General features: G+C 42.4%; 1 protein-coding gene and 1 pseudogene across 4 annotated transcripts; one reads left to right on the forward strand and one right to left on the reverse strand.

The window, feature by feature from the left end:
- Nucleotides 1–10,534: 10,534 nt before the first annotated feature.
- On the reverse strand, nucleotides 10,535–13,523 carry LOC311112337 (cyclin-dependent kinase 2-associated protein 2-like; annotated as a pseudogene). Its single transcript has 4 exons — nucleotides 13,397–13,523; nucleotides 12,879–12,970; nucleotides 12,432–12,552; nucleotides 10,535–10,635 (listed from the first exon to the last, which is right to left on the reverse strand). The product of its transcript is annotated as a cyclin-dependent kinase 2-associated protein 2-like (transcript).
- A 1,689-nt stretch (nucleotides 13,524–15,212) lies between these two features.
- Nucleotides 15,213–23,596, forward strand: LOC311111996 (butyrophilin subfamily 2 member A2-like). Of its 3 annotated transcripts, none has more exons than XM_084154953.1 (11): nucleotides 15,213–15,329; nucleotides 18,800–18,862; nucleotides 19,061–19,414; nucleotides 19,911–20,075; nucleotides 20,221–20,373; nucleotides 20,479–20,574; nucleotides 21,068–21,097; nucleotides 21,305–21,328; nucleotides 21,440–21,499; nucleotides 21,666–21,692; nucleotides 21,825–23,596. In XM_084154953.1, exons 1-11 carry the CDS (start codon nucleotides 15,320–15,322, stop codon nucleotides 22,337–22,339), a joined length of 1,497 nt encoding a protein of 498 aa, XP_084011079.1. In that variant the 5' UTR covers nucleotides 15,213–15,319; the 3' UTR covers nucleotides 22,340–23,596. The 3 variants fall into 3 exon arrangements, with proteins under 3 accessions (XP_084011079.1, XP_084011081.1, XP_084011080.1); XM_084154954.1 differs by having other exon boundaries at nucleotides 15,214–15,329; nucleotides 21,308–21,328; XM_084154955.1 differs by lacking the exon at nucleotides 21,305–21,328.
- The last annotated feature ends 2,514 nt before the right edge of the window (nucleotides 23,597–26,110 follow it).

The raw sequence follows: 26,110 nt of genomic DNA on the forward strand, positions 1-26,110 counted from the left end.
TCAATAGATCACTAGAAGACGCATATCGTTCATTCTAGCGGGAGAAGACTATACATACGTTTTTGACTAACGAATTGAAACTTTTAAATGAAAAGAAGACTAGTTAGTTGGAAAAAGTAGCCAGCTGACAATGAGTCTGTTATCGGCTGTTTAGCCGACAGCCGGCTCTTATGGAAAACAATGATTAAGCCCAGTGTTTTGGCCAAAATCACAGGTGGTATTGTCTGTCCACTAAACAGCAGAGAAGCACTCAAAATTCAACATATTATCCATAATATATGCAACTGGATTCATTTCAAAATTGATTTCCATGGAAGTATGGCAATAATTTATATGAATCTTAAGTGCCATGCTATCACAAGCTGCAGTATTTCAAATTTGTTTTGGATTACAGTAAGCACTCTCCCATCTATTCGATATGTTATGGTGGTTTTGCTAAGACCATTTAGCGCTTCACTGTTAGGCAAGCTGTTTCAGTGGAAAGAAACACACACACGACTAATACACTGGGGACCACTAACGGCTCAGACACGAGACGTATGTGGCAGGGTCTACAGACAAGCACGGACTACAAAAGGAAAAACAGCCACGTCACGGACACCGACATCTTGCTTCCGGACAAGCTAAACACCTTCTTCGCCCGCTTTGAGGATAACACAGTGCCACCGACGCGGCCCACTACCAAGGACTGTGGGCTCTCCTCCTCCGTGGCCGACATGAGTAAGACATTTAAGAATGTTAACCCCGCAAGGCTGCCGGCCCAGACTGCATCCCTAGCCCCGTCCTCAGAGTATGCACAGACCAGCTGGCTGGTGTGTTTACGGACATATTCAATCTCTCCCTATCCCAGTCTGCTGTCCCCACATGCTTCAAGATGGCCACCATTGTTCCTGTACCCAAGAAAGCAAAGGTAACTGAACTAAATGACTATCGCCCCATAGCACTCAACTCTGTCATCATGAATAGCTTTGAAAGACTAGTCCACAGACGATGCAATTGCCATCACACTGCCCACTGCCCTATCCCATCTGGACAAGAGGAATACCTATGTAAGAATGTTGTTCATTGACTATAGCTCAGCATTCAACACCATAGTACCCTCCAAGCTCATCATTAAGCTCGAGGCCCTGGGTCTGAACCCCGCCCTGTGCAACTGGGTCCTGGACTTCCTGACAGGCCGCCCCCAGGTGGTGAAGGTAGGAAACAACACCTCCACTTCGCTGATCCTCAACACTGGGGCCCCACAATGGTGTGTGCTCAGCCCCCTCCAGTTCTCCCTGCTCACCCATGACTGCGTGGCCAAGCACGCCTCCAACTCAATCATCAAGTTTGCAGACGACACAACAGTAGTAGGCTTGATTACCAACAATGATGAGACAGCCTACAGGGAGGAGGTGAGGGCTCTGGGAGTGTGGTGCCAGGAAAATAACCTCTCACTCAACGTCAACAAAACAAAGGAGATGATCGTGGACTTCAGGAACCAGCAGAGGGTGCATCCCCTATCCACATCGACGGGACCGCAGTGCAGAAGGTGGAAAGCTACAAGTTCCTTGGCATACACATCACTGACAAACTGAAATGGTCCACCCACGCAGACAGTGTGGTGATAAAGGTGCAACAGAGCCTCTTCAACCTCAGGAGGCTAAAGAAATTTGTCTTGGCACCTAAAACCCTCACAAACTTTTACAGATGCACAATTGAGAGCATCCTGTTGGGCTGTATCACCGCCTGGTACGGCAACTGCACCACCCGCAACCGCAGGGCTCTCCAGAGGGTGGTGCGGTCTGCCGAACGATTACTCATCTCATATGTATATATTGTGTTCAATAATATTCTACTGTATCTTAGTCCATGCCGCTCTGTCATTGCTCATCCATATATGTATATATTCTTAATTCCATTCCTTACTTAGATTTGTGTTTATTGGGTATATGTTGTGAAATTGTTAGATATTATTGCACCTTGCTTGCCCCAGACAGGAGGTGGAGCTTGACGTATGGATCGGCCAGTCTATTGGAGTCCATGGCCTTTAGTCCCTGTGGAGACACACACAGGCGGGGTTACAGACGCGCACACACACACACACACACATACGCAGACACACACAGTGAGAGACACCCACACATACACACACGCACAGACACAGACAGACACAGACAGACAGACAGACACACACAAACACACAGAACACACTTGGTCAAGGTTTAGCTGTTATACACATGACATACAGTCATACACAACAGGCTGTAAGCCAGACAAGGTCAGGGCATGACAAAGAACATGATGTCCTGTTCAACTCTACTCTTGTTTTGTCTATTGTGTCGCATGCCATTCTACTCAAATCGTTCTCATTCTACGTCCATCAATTCTCAAGCTAGTCTGTTTATATGTAGGTGTGCCTACACTACCAATGCTTTCCATTGGGTTGGGGTGCTTATCTGGGTATAAACATAGTCAATCACCTTCCAAAAAAGGACAAATGATAGCAACTCCCTGAAATGACATAGTAGGAAGCCACAGAATTACAGCTGAATCCCAAATAGCACAATATCCGCTATGTAGCGCACTATTTTGACAAGGACCCATATGGCACTTGTCAAAAGTAGTGCACTTTATAGGTAATAGGGTAACATTTGGGATGCATATTTAGTCTGTGAATATTATTGAATGGGTGCATTTCAGCTTCACATCTACCATAGTACCCATAAGGTGTGTATATTGTATGTTTGCCTGGTGTGGGCTGCATGTGAAACCTATCTTTCTAGCCCAGATCGCATCAATACTTAATTCTGCCTCCTTGTCAAGAGATAAACCTTGGTACTCTCTCACTGAGTTCACAGGTTTTCTAGGCAAGCGCCATTGTCTTCATGACTTGGCTTGATGTGCTGGGTTAGAGCTAAGCCTGTCTCCGTGGAAAAGATATGTTGAGTGGCTTTCGACGCTGCAATGCTAACCTAAGGCTTGCAGTGGATTGGATAGCGCTTAAGCTAATACACTTTGATTCTTGACGCTTTGTGTGGAGGGGATGTGGCTTAGCTTAGGCTTGGGGTGTAAGTGTAGTCTTGTTTAGAATAGTCTGTATAGGGTGTATAGGGTTGAGTTTCTTACCTTGGCCTTGTGGATTGTACAGTGTAGACAGTTGTTCTCGTGATCGAAGAGCAGGGTCAATTCCAGGGTGCCCAGATAAGCTGTAAAACAAAACAATCGATACAGACAATCCATTATTGGCCTTTGGTTTGGCCCTGGCTGTGAATACAGCCTGAATAAAAGTGTGTAGAAATGCATTGAATGCACATAAACACACATATGCATGTACAGATGGCCACACAGATGCAGGCACATAAACATAAACACCAACACACACACACCTTCCACCCCCGACCTCCCCAAACACAAACACCTGTAACTCCAGCCTCCTGCACAATTCTGAAATCTGGATACGCCGATGCTTATTTTCCTGACAATCTCTTTAAAAACATGCTGTGTTTTTATTACACGCCGTGAGTGGAAAGAAAAGAAGCTTGAGGACTGAATCACATTACTCCGACACAGCGAAATAAATCACACAGAGTGTGTGTGTGTGAGCCCCTCTGTCGGAGAAACTCGGAGCGAGCGACAACGAACGTGAGACAATGACGGGGTTGAAGACGCTCGACTCACAATTACTTCCCTTAAACACATGCAGTGCCGGCTGACACTGAGAAATGTACCCAGAAACTGGTTTTGACACAAACAAACTGCGACTTTGAGAGTCGGGATTAAACCGCAAGAATATTGAGGCCAGTGTTTTTTTGTTTTCCATGATTAACTAGGATACACATTTATTTACATAAATCACTGCAAGGACCCCATCGAGTTCATGTGCGTAGACATGCATGAACATACACAATTTGACAGCTGTACACACATGGACTGTGATGCACATACTCGTACACGCACATCCTCAGAGACAAACTCGAAGACAACATACACACTCAGAGGCAAACAGAGAAACAGACATACATGAATACATGAATTCACAACTGGAACATCATTAACTAGCCTAATTTTAACACCCACAGTTAAACCCATAGTGACATTCAGAAAGACAAATGAAAAAAACACAAGCCACACTGACTATCGCCTTACACACTTTGACCATTGGATGTACAGAATTGTCAAAATGATTGTAATAAAACATACAGTGCCTTCAGAAAGTATTCACACCCCTTCACTTTTTCCACATTTTGTTGTGTTATAGCCTTAATAATTTTAGATTATTGTCACTGGCCTACACACAATACCCCATAATATCAAAGTGGAATTATGTTTTTTGAAATTTTACAAACTAATTAAAATTGAAAAGCTGAAATGTCTTGAGTCAAAAAGTATTCAACCCCTTTGTTATGGCAAGCCTAAATAAGTTCAGGAGTAAAAATGTGCATAAGAAGTCACATAATAAGTGCATGGACTCACTCTGTGTGCAATAATAGTGTTTAACATTATTTATGAATGACTACATCATCTCTGTACCCCACAAATACAATTATCTGTAAGGTCCCTCAGTCGAGCAGTGAATTTCAAAAACAGATGAAACCACAAAGACCAAGGAGGTTTTCCAATGCCTCGCAAAGAAGGGCACCTATTGGTAGATGGGTAGAAATAAAAAAGCAAACATTGAAGATCCCTTTGAGCATGGTGAAGTTATTAATTACACTTTGAATGGTGTATCAATGCACCCAGTCACTACAAAGATACGGGCGTCCTTCCTAAATCAGTTGCCGGACAGGAAGGAAACCGCTCAGGGATTTCACCATGAGGCCAATGGTGACTTTAAAACAGTTACAGAGTTTAATGGCTGTGATAGGAGAAAACTGAGGACGGATCAACAACATTGTAGTTACACCACAATATTAACCCAATTGACAGAGTGAAAAGAAGGAAGCCTGTACAGAATAAAAATATTACAAAACATGCATCCTGTTTGCAACATGGCACTAAAGTAATACTGCAAAAAAATAGTATTTTCAGGAACTCAGTCGGGGTCTCAACTTATTGTTGAGAGTTAGAATAGTAGAATACATACAGTGGGGGGAAAAAGTATTTAGTCAGCCACCAATTGTGCAAGTTCTCCCACTTAAAAAGATGAGAGAGGCCTGTAATTTTCATCATAGGTAAACGTTAACTATGACAGACAAATTTAGATTTTTTTTCTCCAGAAAATCACATTGTAGGATTTTTAATGAATTTATTTGCAAATTATGGTGGAAAATAAGTATTTGGTCACCTACAAACAAGCAAGATTTCTGGCTCTCACAGACCTGTAACTTCTTCTTTAAGAGGCTCCTCTGTCCTCCACTCGTTACCTGTATTAATGGCACCTGTTTGAACTTGTTATCAGTATAAAAGACACCTGTCCACAACCTCAAACAGTCACACTCCAAACTCCACTATGGCCAAGACCAAAGAGCTGTCAAAGGACACCAGAAACAAAATTGTAGACCTGCACCAGGCTGGGAAGACTGAATCTGCAATAGGTAAGCAGCTTGGTTTGAAGAAATCAACTGTGGGAGCAATTATTAGGAAATGGAAGACATACAAGACCACTGATAAACTCCTTCGATCTGGGGCTCCACGCAAGATCTCACCCTGTGGGGTCAAAATGATCACAAGAACGGTGAGCAAAAATCCCAGAACCACACGGGGGGACCTAGTGAATGACCTGCAGAGAGCTGGGACCAAAGTAACAAAGCCTACCATCAGTAACACACTACGCCGCCGGGGACTCAAATCCTGCAGTGCCAGACGTGTCCCCCTGCTTAAGCCAGTACATGTCCAGGCCCGCCCGATCCAGAAGAGGATTGGGAGAATGTCATATGGTCAGATGAAACCAAAATATAACTTTTTGGTAAAAACTCAACTCGTCGTGTTTGGAGGACAAAGAATGCTGAATTGCATCCAAAGAACACCATACCTACTGTGAAGCATGGGGGTAGAAACATCATGCTTTGGGGCTGTTTTTCTGCAAAGGGACCAGGACGACTGATCCGTGTAAAGGAAAGAATGAATGGGGCCATGTATCGTGAGATTTTGAGTGAAAATCTCCTTCCATCTGCAAGGGCATTGAAGATGAAACGTGGCTGGGTCTTTCAGCATGACAATGATCCCAAACACACTGCCTGGGCAACGAAGGAGTGACTTCGTAAGAAGCATTTCAAGGTCCTGGAGTGGCCTAGCCAGTCTCCAGATCTCAACCCCATAGAAAGTCTTTGGAGGGAGTTGAAAGTCTGTGTTGCCCAGCGACAGCCCCAAAACATCACTGCTCTAGAGGAGATCTGCATGGAGGAATGGGCCAAAATACCAGCAACAGTGTGTGAAAACCTTGTGAAGACTTACAGAAAATGTTTGACCTGTGTAATTGCCAACAAAGGGGTATATAACAAAGTATTGAGAAACTTTTGTTATTGACCAAATACTTATTTTCCACCATAATTTGCAAATAAATTCATTACAAATCCTACAATGTGATTTTGTGGAATTTTTTTTCTCATTTTGTCTGTCATAGTTGACGTGTACCTATGATGAAAATTAAAGGCCTCTCTCATCTTTTTAAGTGGGAGAACTTGCACAATTGGTGGCTGACTAAATACTTTTTTCCCCACTGTATGGTGTAAGTTAAAAATGTGGTTGTGCATCAGCAGGTTCTCTCTTGTTTTGTCAGTCACTGACCGTCACTCAATTATCAATGTCAGCTAACAATTTTTAGATTGGTAAGTTAGTCTAGCCAGTTATCTAAACTTGTAGTAATCATGGCCGAATACTGAACGTGCCCAGAGGCCCTGACCTCCAAGGGGTCCCCATTGATTTCGTTAGTCACTCTCACTCAGATATCATTAACATGGCATAAGTCATGCCAAAATGTGTAGAATTGCAGGAAATTTGCTTTACAACTGCAACATTCTCTCTGCCCCATGGCAAAATGTGTAGAACTTCAGAAAACTTGCTTTAACTCTTTGACGCGTACGATCACATATTTGTGATCATTGTTGAGTGGTCCCTGCAGCGTACCATCGCAAATATGTGATTGGAACGGTAGCAACAGACTGTATGATGCAACAAACGCGTCTAAACAGCATTGTTGTCTGAAAAGCATCTAAACAATGTTTTGTACTGATGGGAAATAAAGGTCTTCACAACTTTATTCCTCAATTTCACCTTTTTATTGTAAAAGATAAATGTGAACTTCATCATCCAAGTACCACACGGAACACATCCACAGCCAAACTCATTCCATAAACTACTCTAAATAACAGGTTGCGCTGACAAAAAACAAAACATAAGTTAGTGACCTAACAGCCTTGTTTATGATGTACCACATCTCTGGTGAGCACAAGGGAGAAATGTAATATTGTTTAGAAAAGAGATGCGTGTCAGCTAAGCTAACAGCAGCTAAATTCTTTATGATGGCAGCCATGTTTGTTTATGTTTGACAAGCGAAAATGCCATAATCCCAGAATGCAATTCACTATAAGATGCAAATAAACAAAGTAAAAGTCAGATGGCTGCGCCCATTGCCCCCAAAATATGAACTTTAGTTTGGTCACTTTTCAGCATATTACAAATCTTCAATGTACTTGTTACAGTGTATACAAGAACCGGAGTACATGACTTGACAAGTCATTTACAGTTTTAGACAAATTACAAAGCAAATAAAATATCACCTCACAGATCATCACCCCAAATACTAGCCTACTGCCTAGCCTAACCATAGCGTGAAAGCTAAACAGGGTTTTCAGATTTGGGTGAAACCATTTATTTTTGTTATTTTTTTAATCAAGGGATGCCAAATGCCCACTGGCTTCCCTTGCATTCAATGCTACGGGCGTTAACAATGTCATACTCTTTTGGACCAGACAGCATCAGGTAGATGGCCTACACATACAGGGACAGAGGGGCCCTGTTCCGCTCGCTCGGATGCCTTCTCTGGTGAGATACATTGAGCCTCTTGCGAATTGAAGGAAAATTATGAAACACAGAGACGAAAGATACATTATTTTCTATGTTCTTTTTTTTCTTGGTAAATTTTTTGGGGAAGCCTGACTGTGACGAGTACTGACGATACGAAGAGGCAGGATGCAGACGCAGGAATCAACAATGTAAAGGTTTACTTAACACTGAGCAAGAGAACAACAAAGAGCGAGTACACGACAAGACAGTGAACAGTCCAGGGCTATATACAGTGAGGAGAAAAAAGTATTTGATCCCGTGCTGATTTTGTACTTTTGCCCACTGACAAAGACATGATCAGTCTATTATTTTAATGGTAGGTTTATTTGAACAGTGAGAGACAGAATAACAGAAAAATCCAGAAAAACGTATGTCAAAAATGTTATAAATTGATTTGCATTTTAATGAGGGAAATAAGTATTTGACCCCTCTGCAAAACATGACTTAGTACTTGGTGGCAAAACCCTTGTTGGCAATCACAGAGGCCAGACGTTTCTTGTAGTTGGCCACCAGGTTTGCACACATCTCAGGAGGGATTTTGTCCCACTCCTCTTTGCAGATCTTCTCCAAGTCATTAAGGTTCCGAGGCTGACGTTTGGCGACTCGAACCTTCAGCTCCCTCCACAGATTTTCTATGGGATTAAGGTCTGGAGACTTGCTAGGCCACTCCAGGACCTTAATGTGCTTCTTCTTGAGCCACTCCTTTGTTGCCTTGGCCGTGTGTTTTGGGTCATTGTCATGCTGGAATACCCATCCACGTCCCATTTTCAATGCCCTGGCTGAGGGAAGGAGGTTCTCACCCAAGATTTGACGGTACATGGCCCCGTCCATCGTCCCTTTGATGCAGTGAAGTTGTCCTGTCCCCTTAGCAGAAAAACACCCCCAAAGCATAATGTTTCCACCTCCATGTTTGACGGTGGGGATGGTGTTCTTGGGGTCATAGGCAGCATTCCTCTTCCTCCAAACACGGCGAGTTGAGTTGATGCCAAAGAGCTCAATTTTGGTCTCATCTGACCACAACACTTTCACCCAGTTCTCCTCTGAATCATTCAGATGTTCATTGGCAAACTTCAGACGGTATATGTGCTTTCTTGAGCAGGGGGACCTTGCGGGCGCTGCAGGATTTCAGTCCTTATAATAATAATAATAATATGCCATTTAGCAGACGCTTTTTATCCAAAGCGACTTACAGTCATGCGTGCATACATTTTTGTGCATGGTTGGTCCCGGGGTTCGAACCCACTACCTTGGCGTTACAAGCGCCGTGCTCTACCAGCTGAGCTACAGAGGACCACGGCGTAGTGTGTTACCAATTGTTTTTCTTGGTGACTATGGTCCCAGCTGCCTTGAGATCATTGACAAGATCCTCCTGTGTAGTTCTGGGCTGATTCCTCACTGTTCTCATGATCATTGCAACTCCACGAGGTGAGATCTTGCATGGAGCCCCAGGCCAAGGGAGATTGACAGTTCTTTTGTGTTTCTTCCATTTGCGAATAATCGCACCAACTGTTGTCACCTTCTCACCAAGCTGCTTGGCGATGGTCTTGTAGCCCATTCCAGCCTTGTGTAGGTCTACAATCTTGTCCCTGACATCCTTGGAGAGCTCTTTGGTCTTGGCCATGGTGGAGAGTTTGGAATCTGATTGATTGATTGCTTTGGTGGACAGGTGTCTTTTATACAGGTAACAAATTGAGATTAGGAACACTCCCTTTAAGAGTGTGCTCCTAATCTCAGCTCGTTACCTGTATAAAAGACACCAGGGAGTCAGAAATCTTTCTGATTGAGAGGGGGTCAAATACTTATTTCCCTCATTAAAATGTAAATCAATTTATAACATTTTTGACATGCGTTTTTCTGGATTTGTTTGTTGTTATTCTGTCTCTCACTGTTCAAATTAACCTACCATTAAAATTATAGACTGTTCATTTCTTTGTCAGTGGGCAAATGTACAAAATCAGCAGGGGATCAAATACTTTTTTCCCTCACTGTAGGGGTGGTGAAGAGATGATGAGGTGCAGGTGCGCTGGAGGTGATTAGGGTGCGTTGGGTTTCCATTCCGGTGTTGCCGAGGTGGTGTGTTCAGACCGGTGGCTCAGTAGACCGGCAGGCGGAGAGGGAGGTTTTTAGTGGACAGCCAGACACGATCACCAGGCTGGAATACGGGGCTTCACTGCGGTGGCGGTCGGCTTGGTCCTTCTGCCGACGAATAACCTTCTGTAGATGGACATGGGCGACGACCCAGACCTGTCCGGCCCTGTGGAACCACTTGTCGACAGCGAGCGCATCGGACTGGATGGGTGTCCAAGGGGCCAGGGCCGGCTGGTATCCCAGGACGCACTGGAAGGGATTGAGCCCTGTGGAGGAGTGAACGAGGGAGTTCTGTGCATATTCTGCCCAGGGAAGAAACCTCGCCCACTCACCCTGCCGGTCCTGACAGTGGCAATGAAGAAACCTCCCCAGCTCCTGGTTCATGCGCTCCACCTGTCCATTCGACTGAGGCCTATACCCGGAAGTGAGGCTGGCCGTGGCACCAATCTTCTCCAGGAAAGCTTTCCACACTCGGGAGGTGAATTGGGGGCCACGGTCCGAGACGATGTCCTCCGGAAGTCCATAATGCCGGAAGACCTGTTGGAACAGAACCTCAGCGACCTGGAGAGCAAAAGGAAGATCAGTTAGCGGGAAAAAACTGCATGATTTGGAGAACCGATCTACGACCAGCAGGACTGTGGTGAAGCCGTCAGAATGTGGGAGGTCAGTGACAAAGTCTATGGACAGGTGTGACCAAGGTCGCTGAGGCACTGGGAGAGGAACTAGTTTGCCTGGCGTGGCATTCCGAGGTTTCTTCGTTTGGGCACGTACGGAACAGGAGTTGATATAGTGGGAGACATCAGTAGCCAAGGTGGGCCACCAGTATTTATTTTTGTTAATTGGAAAACTTTTCTATCATCATTTTATTCCATTTTTAAGTACAGAACTGCAAAAATTGGGTTTATAAAATTGCCATACTAACAAAACTGATTTCAGGTGTGTAGGGAGTAGGTAATAATTAATTGGTGGTAGATGAAGGGCAAGGAAAGCTTGACTGTATGTGGCAAATAGTGTGCTATGACAGCAGAAAATGTGTGTAGGGTGGTACCATGTGGAACAGAGAACGGGGTATATTCAAGATGCTGTAAAGCCTTGTTCACATCAAATCAAATTTTTTTGCATATCCGATTAGAATCTGTTATTTTTCCTGTAGTCTGAACAGCCAAATAGCACATTGAAGAGGATATTTCAACCCACCTTCATAGGTGGTTTGAAGTCATATACAATTCTGATTCCTGGCCATGCGACTTGTCTGAATGGTCAAATCTGATTTATTTGCCCTGAAGTGTTTTGACTTATTTGGCATATCTTTTTGCTTGCTAGCTACTCTGTTGACAGTTCGACAAGAATGTGGTAACTAACTAGATTGTTAACTCTGATGTCACCCAATTGAAGTTCAAATGTGTTAAGGTTAGGGTTTAGGGTAGGGACGTCCCAAGGATCCCAGATAATGTGAGTAAAGAGCAAAATGGCCGTGGTGTGAGAAGCATGGGGGAAATGTTTGTTTGGTTCATTGAAAAGTATTTACATCAGTAATTATTCATAAGAGAAACATTTTCCCTGGGATTACTAGCCTTGGAATAGGGATTTCTGGACTGACCATCTCACATACTGAAGAACTAGGACTACCTTTCATCACCAAGTACTGTTAATTCATTATTTTTGATGTGTCCTGCATTTGGGCAATTCCACGATAATGGAATTACGACTTGACTCCGATTTGTTCACTTTAAAATGTATGCCAAACAAAATACAGATTTCAAAGTTTAACAAACCATAACACTATGGTTTTTGTTTGGTATGCATTTTAAAGTGAAATCTGAGTCTCTGCGTAATTCCGTTACCATGGAATTGCCCATTTCTCATTTTGTGCATAACATTTACGTTTCATGGATTGAACTGAAACTAATTTCGGCATCTATGAATTTAAAGAACAATTAATGTCGGATTGGACAGGGCAAAAATGTTGCTAATTGAATTTGGTGGATTTAAACTTTGATGATTGATTGACTGGATGACTGAGCTTCCTGACAGTTTTATTGAATGCAGAAAGCCTTGTAACATACTATTTGGCTTATTTCTAAGATTTATGTTTGCTGCTGCTGCTCTGATGCTGCCATGCATTGTTGATCATTGCTTTCACCCACTGCCTTATGTTAATTTATTATTGCTGTGTTTACGCATATAATATTAATATGCTTACTGTCTGCTTGCTGGGTATGTGCACTGTGTTAGGGAAAAGGAAAGTAAGTTATGGAGTACTGATAAACACCCTATGTCAATACAACCACAACCTTTGCTCCAAGCTTTGTGAGGATATTTGTAGCCTAGGCGTTTAGCCGGTCAGGCTGCAGTACCTCTCTTTAGCCTCTCCATGGCGCTCTTACTTCCGGCGTAGGTGGGGCGGATCTCGCGACTCATCTCCTCAATGACTGACAGCAGCTCGCTGTAGGTTGAGCCCTGAGACACTTTCACTGGCTGTGTGTGAGAGAGAGGGGGATTAGAGACAAAGGTATATGTTGGAAAAGAGTAAAAGCAACTACAACTCCCTATTGATCCTGAGCAAGATATAGTCCCTTTATATCGTACAGAAGAGTAGAGATACAGAGGGATAATTGCCATGACGAGTTATGCAAATAAACATACTCGCCAACAAATCAAATCTGTTTTGTATGTGTTAGTGATACCTGGACCCTATTGATATAATACCCTGAATGACATCACATCATATTTAACATGACTTTCTAAAGTATCATAGGCATTAGTTAAAGCAGTTGGAGATGAGTCAGGCTGTTCTGTCCTACCTAAACGAAGCCCATCGACGGCGGGCCGAAATCACTGAACGCCGGTCTGAAGTTGGAGGAGGAGGGGAGTGAGGGGGAGGGCACACTGGAGCCTAGGCAGAGGAAAGAGAAAATTCAGACGCACTGAAGCGCCCTATGGCTAGTTAACATCACCTATGACTAGTTAACATCATCTTTAAAATGGGAGGCAGGGGCATAAAGGCTGCGTGGCATCGGTGGCGCATTCATTCTCAGGTGAGAGGGATTGTTACATTATGGTTGGTAGTATATGACACTCAGGTTGGCCGTTGACGTGTAGTGTGTTCCCTGGGCTAGTCTCTGGGCAGGGATAGGACCGCTAGTCTTATCTATTGAATGGAATCCACTGTGGTAGGGTAGAGAGTTCAGTAAGATGGGTGAAGACCAAACCAAAGATGGGTAGTGTAGAGGGTGCATCCATAGAAATTATGTTTCTATTGGTGCACCCTTGATAGCAAGAATAGTGGACACAAAATAACCGATTGACATTCGGCAGAAACCTGGCGGGGTGTGGTTGGAGCCGGAAGGGGCAGGGGCGATGGGTTTGTAGCTCATCGTAATGTCACTGCGGACCTCCCCGTACGACGATGCGCCGCTTCCGTCCGTCCCGTCGACCCTGTGCTTATACAGCTTTGGCATGACAATGATAGAGGAATGTTGTTTAACTCATACAGATTTGGACCAGGCTGTCATGACGTTGTCAGTGGATCACTGACGTTTGTAAACATCTTACTTAATGACCCAGACCTTAGGTTACCTAGCTAGCTAGTAAGCCAACAACCCCAGCTGGTTTCAAACATTTGTCACAACAGTGCCTCTGTATTCTCTACCTACATCAGCTTAGCGGGGAGCTTTGCACAATAAGTCAGTACCTCATCTGGTCGTAACCTATCTTTAAAACACTGTACTAGCTAGCTAGTTGGCTAGGTAGCTAAGCTAACGTTAGTTAACTGTAGCTCGCTAACTAGTTACCGAACCAAAGGTCGACGAAATGACATCTTGCTTCAGACAAAGTAAAATGAATGGAAACAAAGCTAGTTAGCTGGTGACCTAAATTGTAATTGCAACGAATTCGTTGATCACTGCGCATTTCATAGCCAGTTAATCTCTTCTTAGCAAGGAAGCGACCTAGCTAGCTACATTAGCTAGCCGTTTGCTGACTGGTTTGCATTCGGTGTGAAACAGGCTTGCTAGCTAGCTAACGTTATCTAGATGGCGAACAACAAGGTGCATAGTAGCTATAACGTTAGATTGCAGCAAGCAGTTGCAGAATGAATTTGCGTTCCATAGGTTTTAGTATCTTAGTGGCCATTAAAAACATGTAATAGAAAACAAAAATCAAGGGGAATGCTTTCGAAATGTACCTTTCTAGGGGAAGATTTTCAGGTCGATAAAGCAGCTTCCTTTCTCCTGCTGAAAGGGGCGTGGTTGTCGATGCAAAGATTGCACTGAATATTCAGAAGTTGGCGCGTTGTCATTGGCTGAATGAGGCTGAAAAAATCTATAGCAGGTGAGCACAGAACTGTCTATTTATCAGAGCCTTCCCTTCTATTTATTTTGATTTATTTAAAGGGTTCTGCACTGGTATGTATTTTTTTTCATAATCTCTTTGGTATTCAGAGTTTGAGTGTAAGGAAAAAAATCAGGTATAGGGATTATTTGATGGGGCACACCCCATTGATTCATTTCCCCTGTGGTTACATTTCTGGACATGTCAATCATCATGTAGATCATCTACTGCCTGAACCGAAACGTCAATTCACACAATAAACCAAATGTTTGTTCTATTATGCCACATCAAGGTCCCTCTTCCACATGTTTGCCAAATACAAATTCAGAAATTGTCCGTCATGACCTAACAAATAAATGTAATCCAACAACATTTAAAGGTGTGTGTGTGTGTTCGCGTTCGTGTGAGAGTGATCTGTGAGAGAGTGATACTAGGTATGTCAGTTTAGTTGTAAAAAAAAGTATAGAGTTTTCAGGCTATCACTGTCCAAGGCCACACCAGCTGATTTGCTACATGGTTGACTTGCAAGTGGCCACGCTGCATCAGCAACATTGGACAAAATATAGAAGAGAACAAAGAACAGTGACAAAGTTGTATTTTTGGTAGGAACATTACAGATTTGATGGCTTTCCTGGTCGTCTTTTTCACGGTCACGCTGCACATATTATCAGATCTCACAACGCCTGGAGAAGTGTTTAAAATCTCCGGAAATACATCAATATGATATAGCAGTCTTCTGAGATGCGTAGTGTCGCCCTGGAACGTCACCTTTTGTCAATCAGTAACCAATGTAGGCTCTGCAAGAGAAGGGCAAGTGAAACTACAATTCAATATTAAGGGAGGGAGTAGACAAGGATCATCGGAGGATCCCTACATTGAGGATACATTTGATGGAAATCGAACGAGAGGCACCATGAACTCAGGTACAAATGCATTTGATATGACTTATGACTACCATCTTGTCAGTGAAACATGAGTTAAAATTGAAATGAAAGGTTTTCAGTTATCAGTTACCTCTTAATTGAAAAGGGTTATGCTTCTTACATAGTCATATTAATAGGACATTTTGTTAGATTTATTCTCAATGTATTATTTCTAGTAATTTTGTATAATGCCTATTACTATTAGGCATGTATTCTCTATTCTTCTATTCAACTCCGCTAAAATGACTACTGTACGTGTACTTTTCTAAAATGGCTGCTAGTGTGGCTAGTTAATCAATATACTGTAGCAGTAGTAAAAAGATAAAACCAATGTCTGAAAGTCCAAAGTTCAGAATCACAGGCTCCATCTGTTCATTCATCTCGATCTGGTTGCCAATTAACCCAATAGCTACACTTCTAAGACAAAGGCGGGATCTGATTTGACCATGCAATATACATATACAGTGTACAAAACATTAGGAATGTCTGCTCTTTCCATGACATAGACTGACCAGGTGAAAGCTATGATCCATGTCTCAACGCTTAAAAATCCTTCTTTAACCTGTCTCCTCCCCTTTAACTGCACTGATTGAAGTGGGTTTAACAAGTGCCATCAATACGGGATCATAGCTTTCACCTGGATTCACCTGGTCAGTCTATGTCATGGAAAGATCAGGTGCTCTTAATGTTCTTTTCTATACTCAATGTAGAGAGATACAGTAGGACATCAGTGATACAAACATGTCGGATGGAGGTCTGAACTGAAATGTCAGTAACTTTGAAATTCACTGTTCATCAAACCTTCATAGAAAATATTGATTGCGTAGTTACATGTGTTTTCTAATCATTTAGCCAGATATTATAAATAGCTTATGTGGTTAAGCACATGTAAGCAACTTTTACATTTGTCTGTAGCCAGTGGCGGCTCCTGAAAAAATTCTCAGGAGGGGCAATTTTTCTGATGATTTAGGTGACCTACACACATTTTTAAAAAGATATGTCCAGCAACAACATGAAGACAGGGGCAGCATATAAGTCAATACCAGAAGCATTTATTGACTGATCTCAAAAGTGTTGGCTTACAAAAGCAAAATAAGTTATCACAGTAAAAATAATCAAGGGTGTTCTTTCACATTCCTCAACACTGCATAAACAATATGTATGGCTTTGTAAAAATGAACAACCATATTCTGGCCAATTGTATAGATTTGTAAATATGAACAACCATATTCTGGCCAATTGTATAGATTTGTAAAAATGAACATGAACAGATTTTTTATTTTTTTGAATGGCAGTACCTTTCAAACATGTCTGCTTGCAGTAAGGTAGCACTCACAAGGTGGCCAGAGAAAGAGAACCTTTCTTTGGTGTGATCCAGGATGGTGTTGCAGACCTCTTCAGACAGCCTCTGCTTCTCCTCTTCTCTCAAAGCTGTTCTGGGTCTTTTGGCTCCTGTTGCTTCTTGCAGCTGCTGTTGAGAGGAGTCCCTGAAGGCAAACAGACCAATGTGTTTGTTGGCTTTGTACAGTATTGTTGTCTATGTGATGCACAGGTATATGCAATGTATCCATGTATAGTACAAATACTTCAGTTCCACTTAAAATGGGCAGGGATGCATAAAGTCTTTAGTGTTTAAGTTAGCCTTTGTGTCTCACATAGCCTAAGTGTTCAGCACAGTATACAGTGGTGCTCATAAGCTTATGATCCCATGCTAAAGTTGACTAAAAACAGGAATAAAAAAGAAAAGAAAATTGGTGTCCTTAAAGGTTGGATTTTCCAACTTTTTTAATTAAGTCATTAAGATCAATTTCCAAAAGATGATTTTTTTATTTTTTTATTCCTCTTTTTAGTCAGCTTTAGAATGTGTTCATACACTTATGAGCACCACTGTACAGTACACATAGTATATAAAATAAGATAGATTACACCACTGGCCATATATAATGACAATAATGTAATTTCAAACACAAATGCAGTCTCCTTTCATGCATACATTTTCAAATAAAGCTCTGCTTTGAGAAAGATCGAATGATATTGTTTAATCTTTATCTTACCTTATGGCCTGCACACTGCTTGCGAAGCTGTCGAGGGCACGTTTGATAAAGACAGCATCGATGTCCTTATTCTGTAGCTTCTGGTACGGTGGGCTGGTCAAATGAACCCAATGAACCCGTCCGGATGGCTTCAAAACATTCTATGAGGTCGTCTCGATTCTCGTAGACAGTGTTCACGACTCTGCTGTTGCTAACCTCATCGTTGTGGCGGCGGACAGCTAGCCTGTATCCCTCATCCAGTTGAGTGGCAATATTCACTCTCACCAAAGCAGACAATCTCAAACAGCTATCAATGTGGGTCTTTGACAGCTCATTTTTCTTAATCTTTTCTGAAAGATGGTGCATGTCGGTTACACCAGTCGCTGTCCAAGCGTTGCTGTCTGCCGTTCATGGTTACGTTACGTTACGTATGACGAAAGCGCGTAAGTGCAAGCCCTCAGACACCCATAGAGAATGTATTGAAAGCTCAGAAATTTGAAAAAAAAATATTTTACATTAGAGGCTATGAGAGACTTCTGGGCGATTTTCAACCTGACTGAAATCGCCCCAAAACGGGCGGGGACATTTGAAGCACGACTTTAGCCTGATTGGACATTTAGTGGCTGGCAGATCAGACGTGAACACTGAACTACTGTTGCCATGATATAATTGATTAGAAAAAAAATCCCTTCCTTTTCCCGTTTGGCAGTGCGTCGCCCATATCGCCCTATTGAACACACCGCCCATGTCTGTAGCACCGGCTTGATTTTGCCTGTTCAGTTGACTGGTCGGTCCGTAACTCAGAGGTTTGTATCTTTGAGGTTCTACTGTCGAGAAGTAGAGATTGAGTTCTACCATCAGACTGGCACTCAGATATGGATTATGTGCAATTCAGAGGGTGAATGGGCAAGACAAAATATTCAAATGCCGGGTATGGTAGTAGGTGACAGGCGCATCGGTTTGAGGGTGTCAAACGCTGCTGGGTTTTTCACGCTCAACAGTTTCCCGTGTGTATTAAGAATGGTCCACCACCCAAAGGATATCCAGCCAACTTGACACAACTGTGGGATGCATTGGAGTCAACATGGGCCAACATTCCTGTGGAACGCTTGACACCTTGTAGTGTGCATACCCTGATGAATTGAGGCTGTTCTGAGGGCAAAAGTGGGTGCAACTCAATATTAGAAAGGTGTTCCTAATGTTTTGAACACTCAGTGTCTTTTGATAATGACTGCAGTTGATGATAGCTATAGCCAAAAAAAGAAACATGCATTACCCTGATTCATAATCATTATGACAATTTTTGTAATTTTATTGGTGAAATATTTTCATAGTTTGACACTGTATCTAGCTACCTACAATGTTTCTCTCTCACATAGGCTACCTAACACCTAAGTCGTGATAATGTCATTGTGATGTTCTTTATCTTTTATGCAGGGTTGTGTCTGAGGGTGCTGATACTGGGTGCTCTCACAGTAGACATCAGAGCAGCTCAACCTGGTGAGAATGTTTACACTGTTAATTACATTAGTAATCAAAAAACGTAATTTCAATGCAGATCCTCCATTAAGCATGCTTCTTAGTCCAGGTCAAGACTACACTTAATCTGTGTCCAGGAAACTGGCCCTGCGAGTCTAGAACAAATAAGTCACCCTCTCTTTCTCTCTCCCTCTTTCTCCCCCGTTTCTCCTTCTCCAGCACCGGAGATGTTCACCTTAACTGTCCCTGATGGTCCGATCTCGACTCTGTCTGGCTCCTCGGTGTCTCTACTCTGTCATGTCTCACCTCTCTTCAATGCGGAGCCTTTGGAGGTGCGCTGGTATCGCTACAGTGACTTCCAGACTCCTGCCTTGTTGTACAAAGATCACAAGATCCAGGAGGCTCCTTTGGACCCCCGGTACAAGGGCAGGGTGTCTCTAACTGGAGGGCTGGAGGGAGGGAATGTGTCCCTGAGACTGGAGAGGGTCACACTGGAAGACAGGGGGGAGTATGTGTGCAGTGTCAGCAGTGAACAGTGGTACGAAAAAGCCACTGTGTCTCTCACAGTAAATGGTAAGTGGCTATGACTCCCAAACTGGTGTAATTGTGTGTCAATCATCACCCCAAAACCAAAGTCTTTGTCCTGTGGGTGATTTTAAGAACAACCCTCAGTTTAGAAACACAAATGTTAGGGGCTCACTTTGAACATAAAAATAGATTGTGGCGCAGAGGAGGCTGGTGGGAGGAGCTATAGGAGGACAGGCTCATTGTAATAGCTGGAATGGAGTAAATGGAATGAGTCAAGCACATGGTTTCCATATGTTTGATGTTTTTGATTCCATTTATTGCATTCCAGCCATTACAATGAGACGTTTTCCTATAGCTCCTCCCAACACCCTCCTCTGTTGTGGAGTGTAGGGGTAATCGCTGAAACTTTGGTGGCCTTTACTAAAAATGAAGTACAATATTCTTTCCCCTTTTATCTTTTACTCATTATATTTTTTTCTGGTGAACTCATTCAATCTGTGTCCTAATGGGTGTGGCTTGTTTCGCCTTATCTTTCCATTAGTAATGGGTAGTGAACCAGTTCTCTCTGTAGCTGAAGGAAGAGGAGGAGGAGGTCAGGTGAACGCTACCTGTTCATCAGAGGGATGGTCACCACAGCCTACACTCACCTGGAGGAACAAAGAGGGGACAGAGATCAGAAATGGACAAGAAGTACTCAACACCAATTGTAACTAGAGCATCACTACTGAAGAAGGCCATCTATGGCCATGTTTGTGATTTGTTTTTTTATGTATCAAATGCAGTTGTGCATCTGTCCCTTTATGAGTGGTTGTCCTTGTGTATTTCTACACCCCTCTTTCTCTCTGTATCAGATTCTCAGGGCTTGGTGAGTGTCAGTAGCTGGGTGCTGTATTCTCCCTCAGACTCAGATTGGCTTTCTTGTACAGTCTCTCTATCTGAGGAGAAGAGAGAGGGGAGAATTATGCCACATATATACATAGCTCCTACTACAGCTGTACCTAGTGGTGAGTGTGAGATTTTTTTGCAAATTAATTTCAATGTGATATTTTATGTTGCAGTTGTGTCTTTTATGAGCTTTAGAGACATTACTCTTTAGTATCTGTGTGCAGAAGCCTGGAAAGAAGCCTTCATTGGGACTCTTGTCCTGTCACTGCTCCTTCTCTGTGCTCTGGCAACTGTGGTCTTCATCCTGTGCAAACAAAGAGGTATAGAATCAAAACAGCAATATATGACAGTAATTACAACCCCATACAGAAAAGTGTTTAAACAGTAATATATTTAAGCAATAAGGCCCGAGGGGGTGTGGTATATGACCAATATACCACGGCTAAGGGCTGTTCTTAAGCACGACGCAACGCAGAGTGCCTGGATACAGCCCTTAGCCGTGGTATATTGGCCATATACCACAAACCCCTGAGGTGCCTTATTGCTATTATAAACTGGTTGCCAATGTAATTATTGCAGTAAAAATAAATGTTTTGTCATACGCGTGGTATACGGTTTGATATACCAAGTCTGTCAGCCAATCAGCATTCAGGGCTCGAACCACCCAGTTTATAATTGATCTTTTAGGGTCTAAGTGCAGAAACCATACAGGTAGTGTATTTAATCTGATCTGTGTGATAAATAAACTAAGAGTGAGATACGACTTCTGACATAGCGTAAACCATGAGTGATTTTATTGTGTCTATATTTCAGATCAAACTGAGCTAGGACAAAGGCTGCCAGGTAATTGTTTCATTCTTATTACATTTTTCTGGATGAAATGCGGTCAACTGTGACAAACTAGTTTTTGAGGAAACCTTCCCTGACAGAAAGCATGATGCACACATACTGATATCAATAGGATTTGACTCTCCCTGTTCAACAATTCAACAGTCCATTATCAACCAATCAATTCACCTTTTTAAAATAACTTCCACCTTTACCATTCAGCAGAGACAAAACAACTAATAGAAGGTAATGTTCACTATCATATAATCTTATAACTTTGATAATGTTTTGTATCAATAAAATATGTATGATCATGAATTGCCATCTAATTACCTAAATGTGTTCTGTTATGGGCAGAAAACAAAGTGCAGACCCCTACTGAACAGACAGCAGCTGATAAAGAAGTTGATCTGGAAGGTAAAGCAATAGGGAAAAAACATGTAATTACTGTCTAAATTGTATAATTTGATGTTTGCAGTGTTAATAACAAAATAACTTTCCTGACATTTCAGAGTGCATGAAACCATTCATAAGCTATACATTTACAATGTTTTAAACAATTTAAATATATATTTAAATACAGATTGGCACCAGGTGAAAGGATTCAAAGGTAAGAAAACTCTATAGTCCAAGAAAATGTATTAATTTATTAAATTATGTTGTTTATTGTATACAGTATATCTAAAATACTAATCCATCTTACAATTGTGTGTATGCATCACATCATATTCTCTTCCCTCAGTGAACATCATTATGGATGAAAAGACTGCTCACCCTGCTATTAGAGTGACTGCAAAAGGAAAGAGGGCTCATTACGTCAAAGAGAAGAATACAGATAAACAGCAAAATTATCCTCAATTATTGGGTAAAGAGAGTTTCAGCTCAGGACAGCAGTACTGGGAAGTCAAGGTGAAGGACACATCATCTGAAAAACTGTCCTGGTATGTGGGAGTGGTCAGAGAAATTGCAGAGAAAAAGCCAATAGTCCCTTTATCTACAGATAAAGGCTACTGGACTCTCTCTTACGAAAAAGATAAAGGTTTCCATGTCCTCACTAACCCTCAAACACCAGTAACTGTGAGAGAAGAGCTCTCTATAGTGGGAATGTTTCTAGACTGTGCTAAACACACTCTTTCTTTTTATAATGTTGATACAGAGTCACATATCTACACTTTTACTGATCTAGAGCCATCAAACAACTTTCGTCCTGTTTTCAGCCCTGGACAACGTGACACATACACAATAAGAATAATTTGAAAGCATACCAAAACCCCTTTCACACCACTGAGCCAAGTCGAGCTGTACGGCACTGGCCTGGTTAAGCATCCACCGTAGTTGCTGGAGCCGTGCTGGAAAGGACAATGTGAAAAGAACACATCAGAGCCAGCACAGTATAGGTTGTGGAAATCGTGTCAAATGAGACATGCATTATGTGTGTGTGTCCAACAATACACCTGAGTTATGTTTAACACCCTGAAGACATGGCTAAAGAACAATTGACACAAGTGTTATTCAGTGATGCCCAGTTGTAAATGTGTATATACCTACATGGCCAAAAGTATGTGGACCCCATCAAATTAGTGGATTCGGCCACACCCGTTGCTGACAGGTGTATAAAATCAAACACACAGCCATGCAATCTCCATAGCTAAACAATGGCAGTAGAATGGCCTGTACTAAAGAGCTCAGTGACTTTCAACGTGGCACTGTCATAGGATGCCAATTTCTGCCCTGCTAGAGCTGCCCCGGTCAACTGTAAGTGCTGTTATTGTGAAGTGGAAACGTCTAGGAGCAACAACGGCTCAGCCGCGATCTGGCAGTCCGACTGACAAATCTGGGTGTGGCGGATGCCAGGAGGACACTACCTACCCCAATGCATAGTGCCAACTGTAAAGTTTGGTGGAGGAGGAATAATGGTCTGGGGCTGTTTTTTATGGTTCGGGCTAGGCCCCTTAGTTCCAGTGAAGGGAAATCTTAATGCTACAGCATAAATTACATTCTAGATGATTCTGTGCTTCCAACTTTGTGGCAACAGTTTGGGGAAAGCCCTTTCCTGTTTCAGCATGCCAATGCCCACGTGCACAAAGAGAGGTCCATACAGAAATGATTTGGAAGAAAAGTTCAGACACCACAAGAAATAGAATCAACCATCAATCATTCACTTTTTTTCTACCTATAGCTAGATTTTGAATGTATACTGTAAAGCTAGCAATATCATTTAAATGACATTTTAGTCATTTAGAAGATATTCTTATCCTGGGCGACTTACAGGAGCAATTAGGGTTAAGTTAAGTGCCTTGCTCAAGGGTACATCGACAGATTTTTCAACTAGTTGGCTCTGAGATTCGAGCCAGTGACATTTTGGTTATTGGCCCAACGCTCTTAACAGCTAGGCTAACTGCCACCCTTTGCATTCTTGAATTCTGTTCAAATGTTGTCCCAATTATTTAGCAACTGTAATCTGTTGATAAAGCGTCACTGTTGTGTTCTTGAATAAAGTAATGGTTCAATGTATATGAAGTGTATGTCTGATTACTCCCAAAAAATGTCATGCTCTCCAACAGGTCAACAGCCACAGCTGTTTTTTTTTCAGACTCCAATACTACATTCCACTTTAGTTAGCGTATCGGACAGCATGGGACATAATTTCTGCATCTCAAATGTCTCAAGGAGCTTTCTCTCCTCGCCATAATATGGACTTGGTCTTTCACCAAATAGTATAACCCCCCCACCACCTTGTCACAACACAACTGATTGGCTCAAACACATTAAGAAGGAAATACATTTCACAAATTAACAAGGCACACCTGTTAATTGAAATGCATTCCAGGTGACTACCTCATGAAGCTGGTTGAGATAATGCCAAGAGTGTGCAAAGCTGTCATCAAGGCAAAGGGTGGCTATTTGAAGAATCTCAAATCTTAAATATATTTTGATTTGTTTAACACTTTTTTGGTTACTACATGATTCCATATGTATTATTTCATGGCTTTGATGTCTTCACTATTAATCTACAATGTAAAAAATAGTACAAACCATTGACTGGTAGTGTACATAAGAATGCTATTGTAGTGTCCGAGACAACGATGCTGATTATGCTGTGAGAACAAGGAATCCGCGGACACTGTACATTGATTATAAAGGTTTATTATATCAAAAGAGTTCAGCGTCAATTTACAGACATCTGCAGATATCTGGAGAATAACCGGACCCAATCTCTGATATGTTATTCCCCCGTCCTTTGTTCAAACATGGTATTTATCCTATGTAACATAAAATGGGTGGTTTTAGATAGACCTATCCCTGGCCTCCACATATCTCCAAATGTCCTCTATTCCAAGAAGCCTATGTAGCAATGCTTTCCAGATGCTTCAGCAAAGCAGAGTAAAGTTCATAATAATAATAATAATATGCCATTTAGCAGACACTTTTATCCAAAGCAACTTACAGTCATGCGTGCATACATTTTTGTGTATGGGTGGTCCCGGGGATCGAACCCACTACCTTGGCGTTACAAGCGCCGTGCTCTACCAGCTGAGCTACAGAGGACCACCATTTGCAAATGTCAGCAAAATCATAGACCTTCAGACACTACACTATTCATTGACTACAGCTCAGCATTCAACACCATTGTGCCCTCCAAACTCATCACTAAACTAAGGACCCTGGGATTAAACACCTCCCTCTGCAATTGGATACAATCTACCTATACTTCCCCATACCTTTCCCTATTTACCGGAAAATGGATGCTGGCTAAGGATGCTGCTGGGACATATGCAGCATTTACTTTTTCACTCTTTACTTTTATTGCTGTTTAATATGTTTTTTGCGGTTTTACCTGCATCTTGGTTTTGTCTTCGCTCAAACTTTGACTGCAGCCAACCACAGCGCACAAAAATAGCACAGGTACTGAGAGGCGAGACAGAGAGCAGACTGACAACGCGGCAGTGTTTTCCTGTCATCACTCGCTTTGTGACTGACAGGCGCCTGTCCTATCAATAGATCACTAGAAGACGCATATCGTTCATTCTAGCGGGATAAGACTATACATACGTTTTTGACTAACGAATTCAAACTTTTAAATGAAAAGAAGACTAGTTAGTTGGAAAAAGTAGCCAGCTGACAATGAGTCTGTTATCGGCTGTTTAGCCGACAGCCGGCTCTTATGGAAAACAATGATTAAGCCCAGTGTTTTGACAAAGTCACAGGTGGTATTGTCTGTCCACTAAACAGCAGAGAAGCACTCAAAATTCAACATATTATCCATAATATATGCAACTGGATTCATTTCAAAATTGATTTCCATGGAAGTATGGCAATAATTTATATTAATCTTAAGTGCCATGCTATCACAAGCTGCAGTATTTCAAATTTGTTTTGGATTACAGTAAGCACTCTCCCATCTATTCGATATGTTATGGTGGTTTTGCTAAGACCATTTAGCGCTTCACTGTTAGGCACGCTGTTTCAGTGGAAAGAAACACACACACGACTAATACACTGGGGACCACTAACGGCACAGACACGAGACGTATGTGGCAGGGTCTACAGACAATCACGGACTACAAAAGGAAAAACAGCCACGTCACGGACACCGACATCTTGCTTCCGGACAAGCTAAACACCTTCTTCGCCCGCTTTGAGGATAACACAGTGCCACCGACGCGGCCCACTACCAAGGACTGTGGGCTCTCCTCCTCCGTGGCCGACTTGAGTAAGACATTTAAGAATGTTAACCCCGCAAGGCTGCCGGCCCAGACTGCATCCCTAGCCCCGTCCTCAGAGTATGCACAGACCAGCTGGCTGGTGTGTTTACGGACATATTCAATATCTCCTTATCCCAGTCTGCTGTCCCCACATGCTTCAAGATGGCCACCATTGTTCCTGTACCCAAGAAAGCAAAGGTAACTGAACTAAATTACTATCGCCCCATAGCACTCAACTCTGTCATCATGAAGTGCTTTGAAAGACTAGTCCACAGACGATGCAATTGCCATCACACTGCCCACTGCCCTATCCCATCTGGAC

The sequence above is a fragment of the Coregonus lavaretus genome (genome assembly GCF_964263955.1).
Source record: "Coregonus lavaretus genome assembly, chromosome: 38".
NCBI classification, from domain to species: Eukaryota; Metazoa; Chordata; class Actinopteri; order Salmoniformes; family Salmonidae; genus Coregonus; species Coregonus lavaretus.

Bases quoted from the DNA above. Each gene is read 5' to 3' on its own strand.
- LOC311111996 (XM_084154953.1), top strand. The intron at 20,076-20,220 runs GTAACTAGAGCA...TCTCTGTATCAG, and splicing joins AGAAGTACTCAACACCAATT to ATTCTCAGGGCTTGGTGAGT. The intron at 20,575-21,067 runs GTATAGAATCAA...TCTATATTTCAG, and splicing joins CATCCTGTGCAAACAAAGAG to ATCAAACTGAGCTAGGACAA.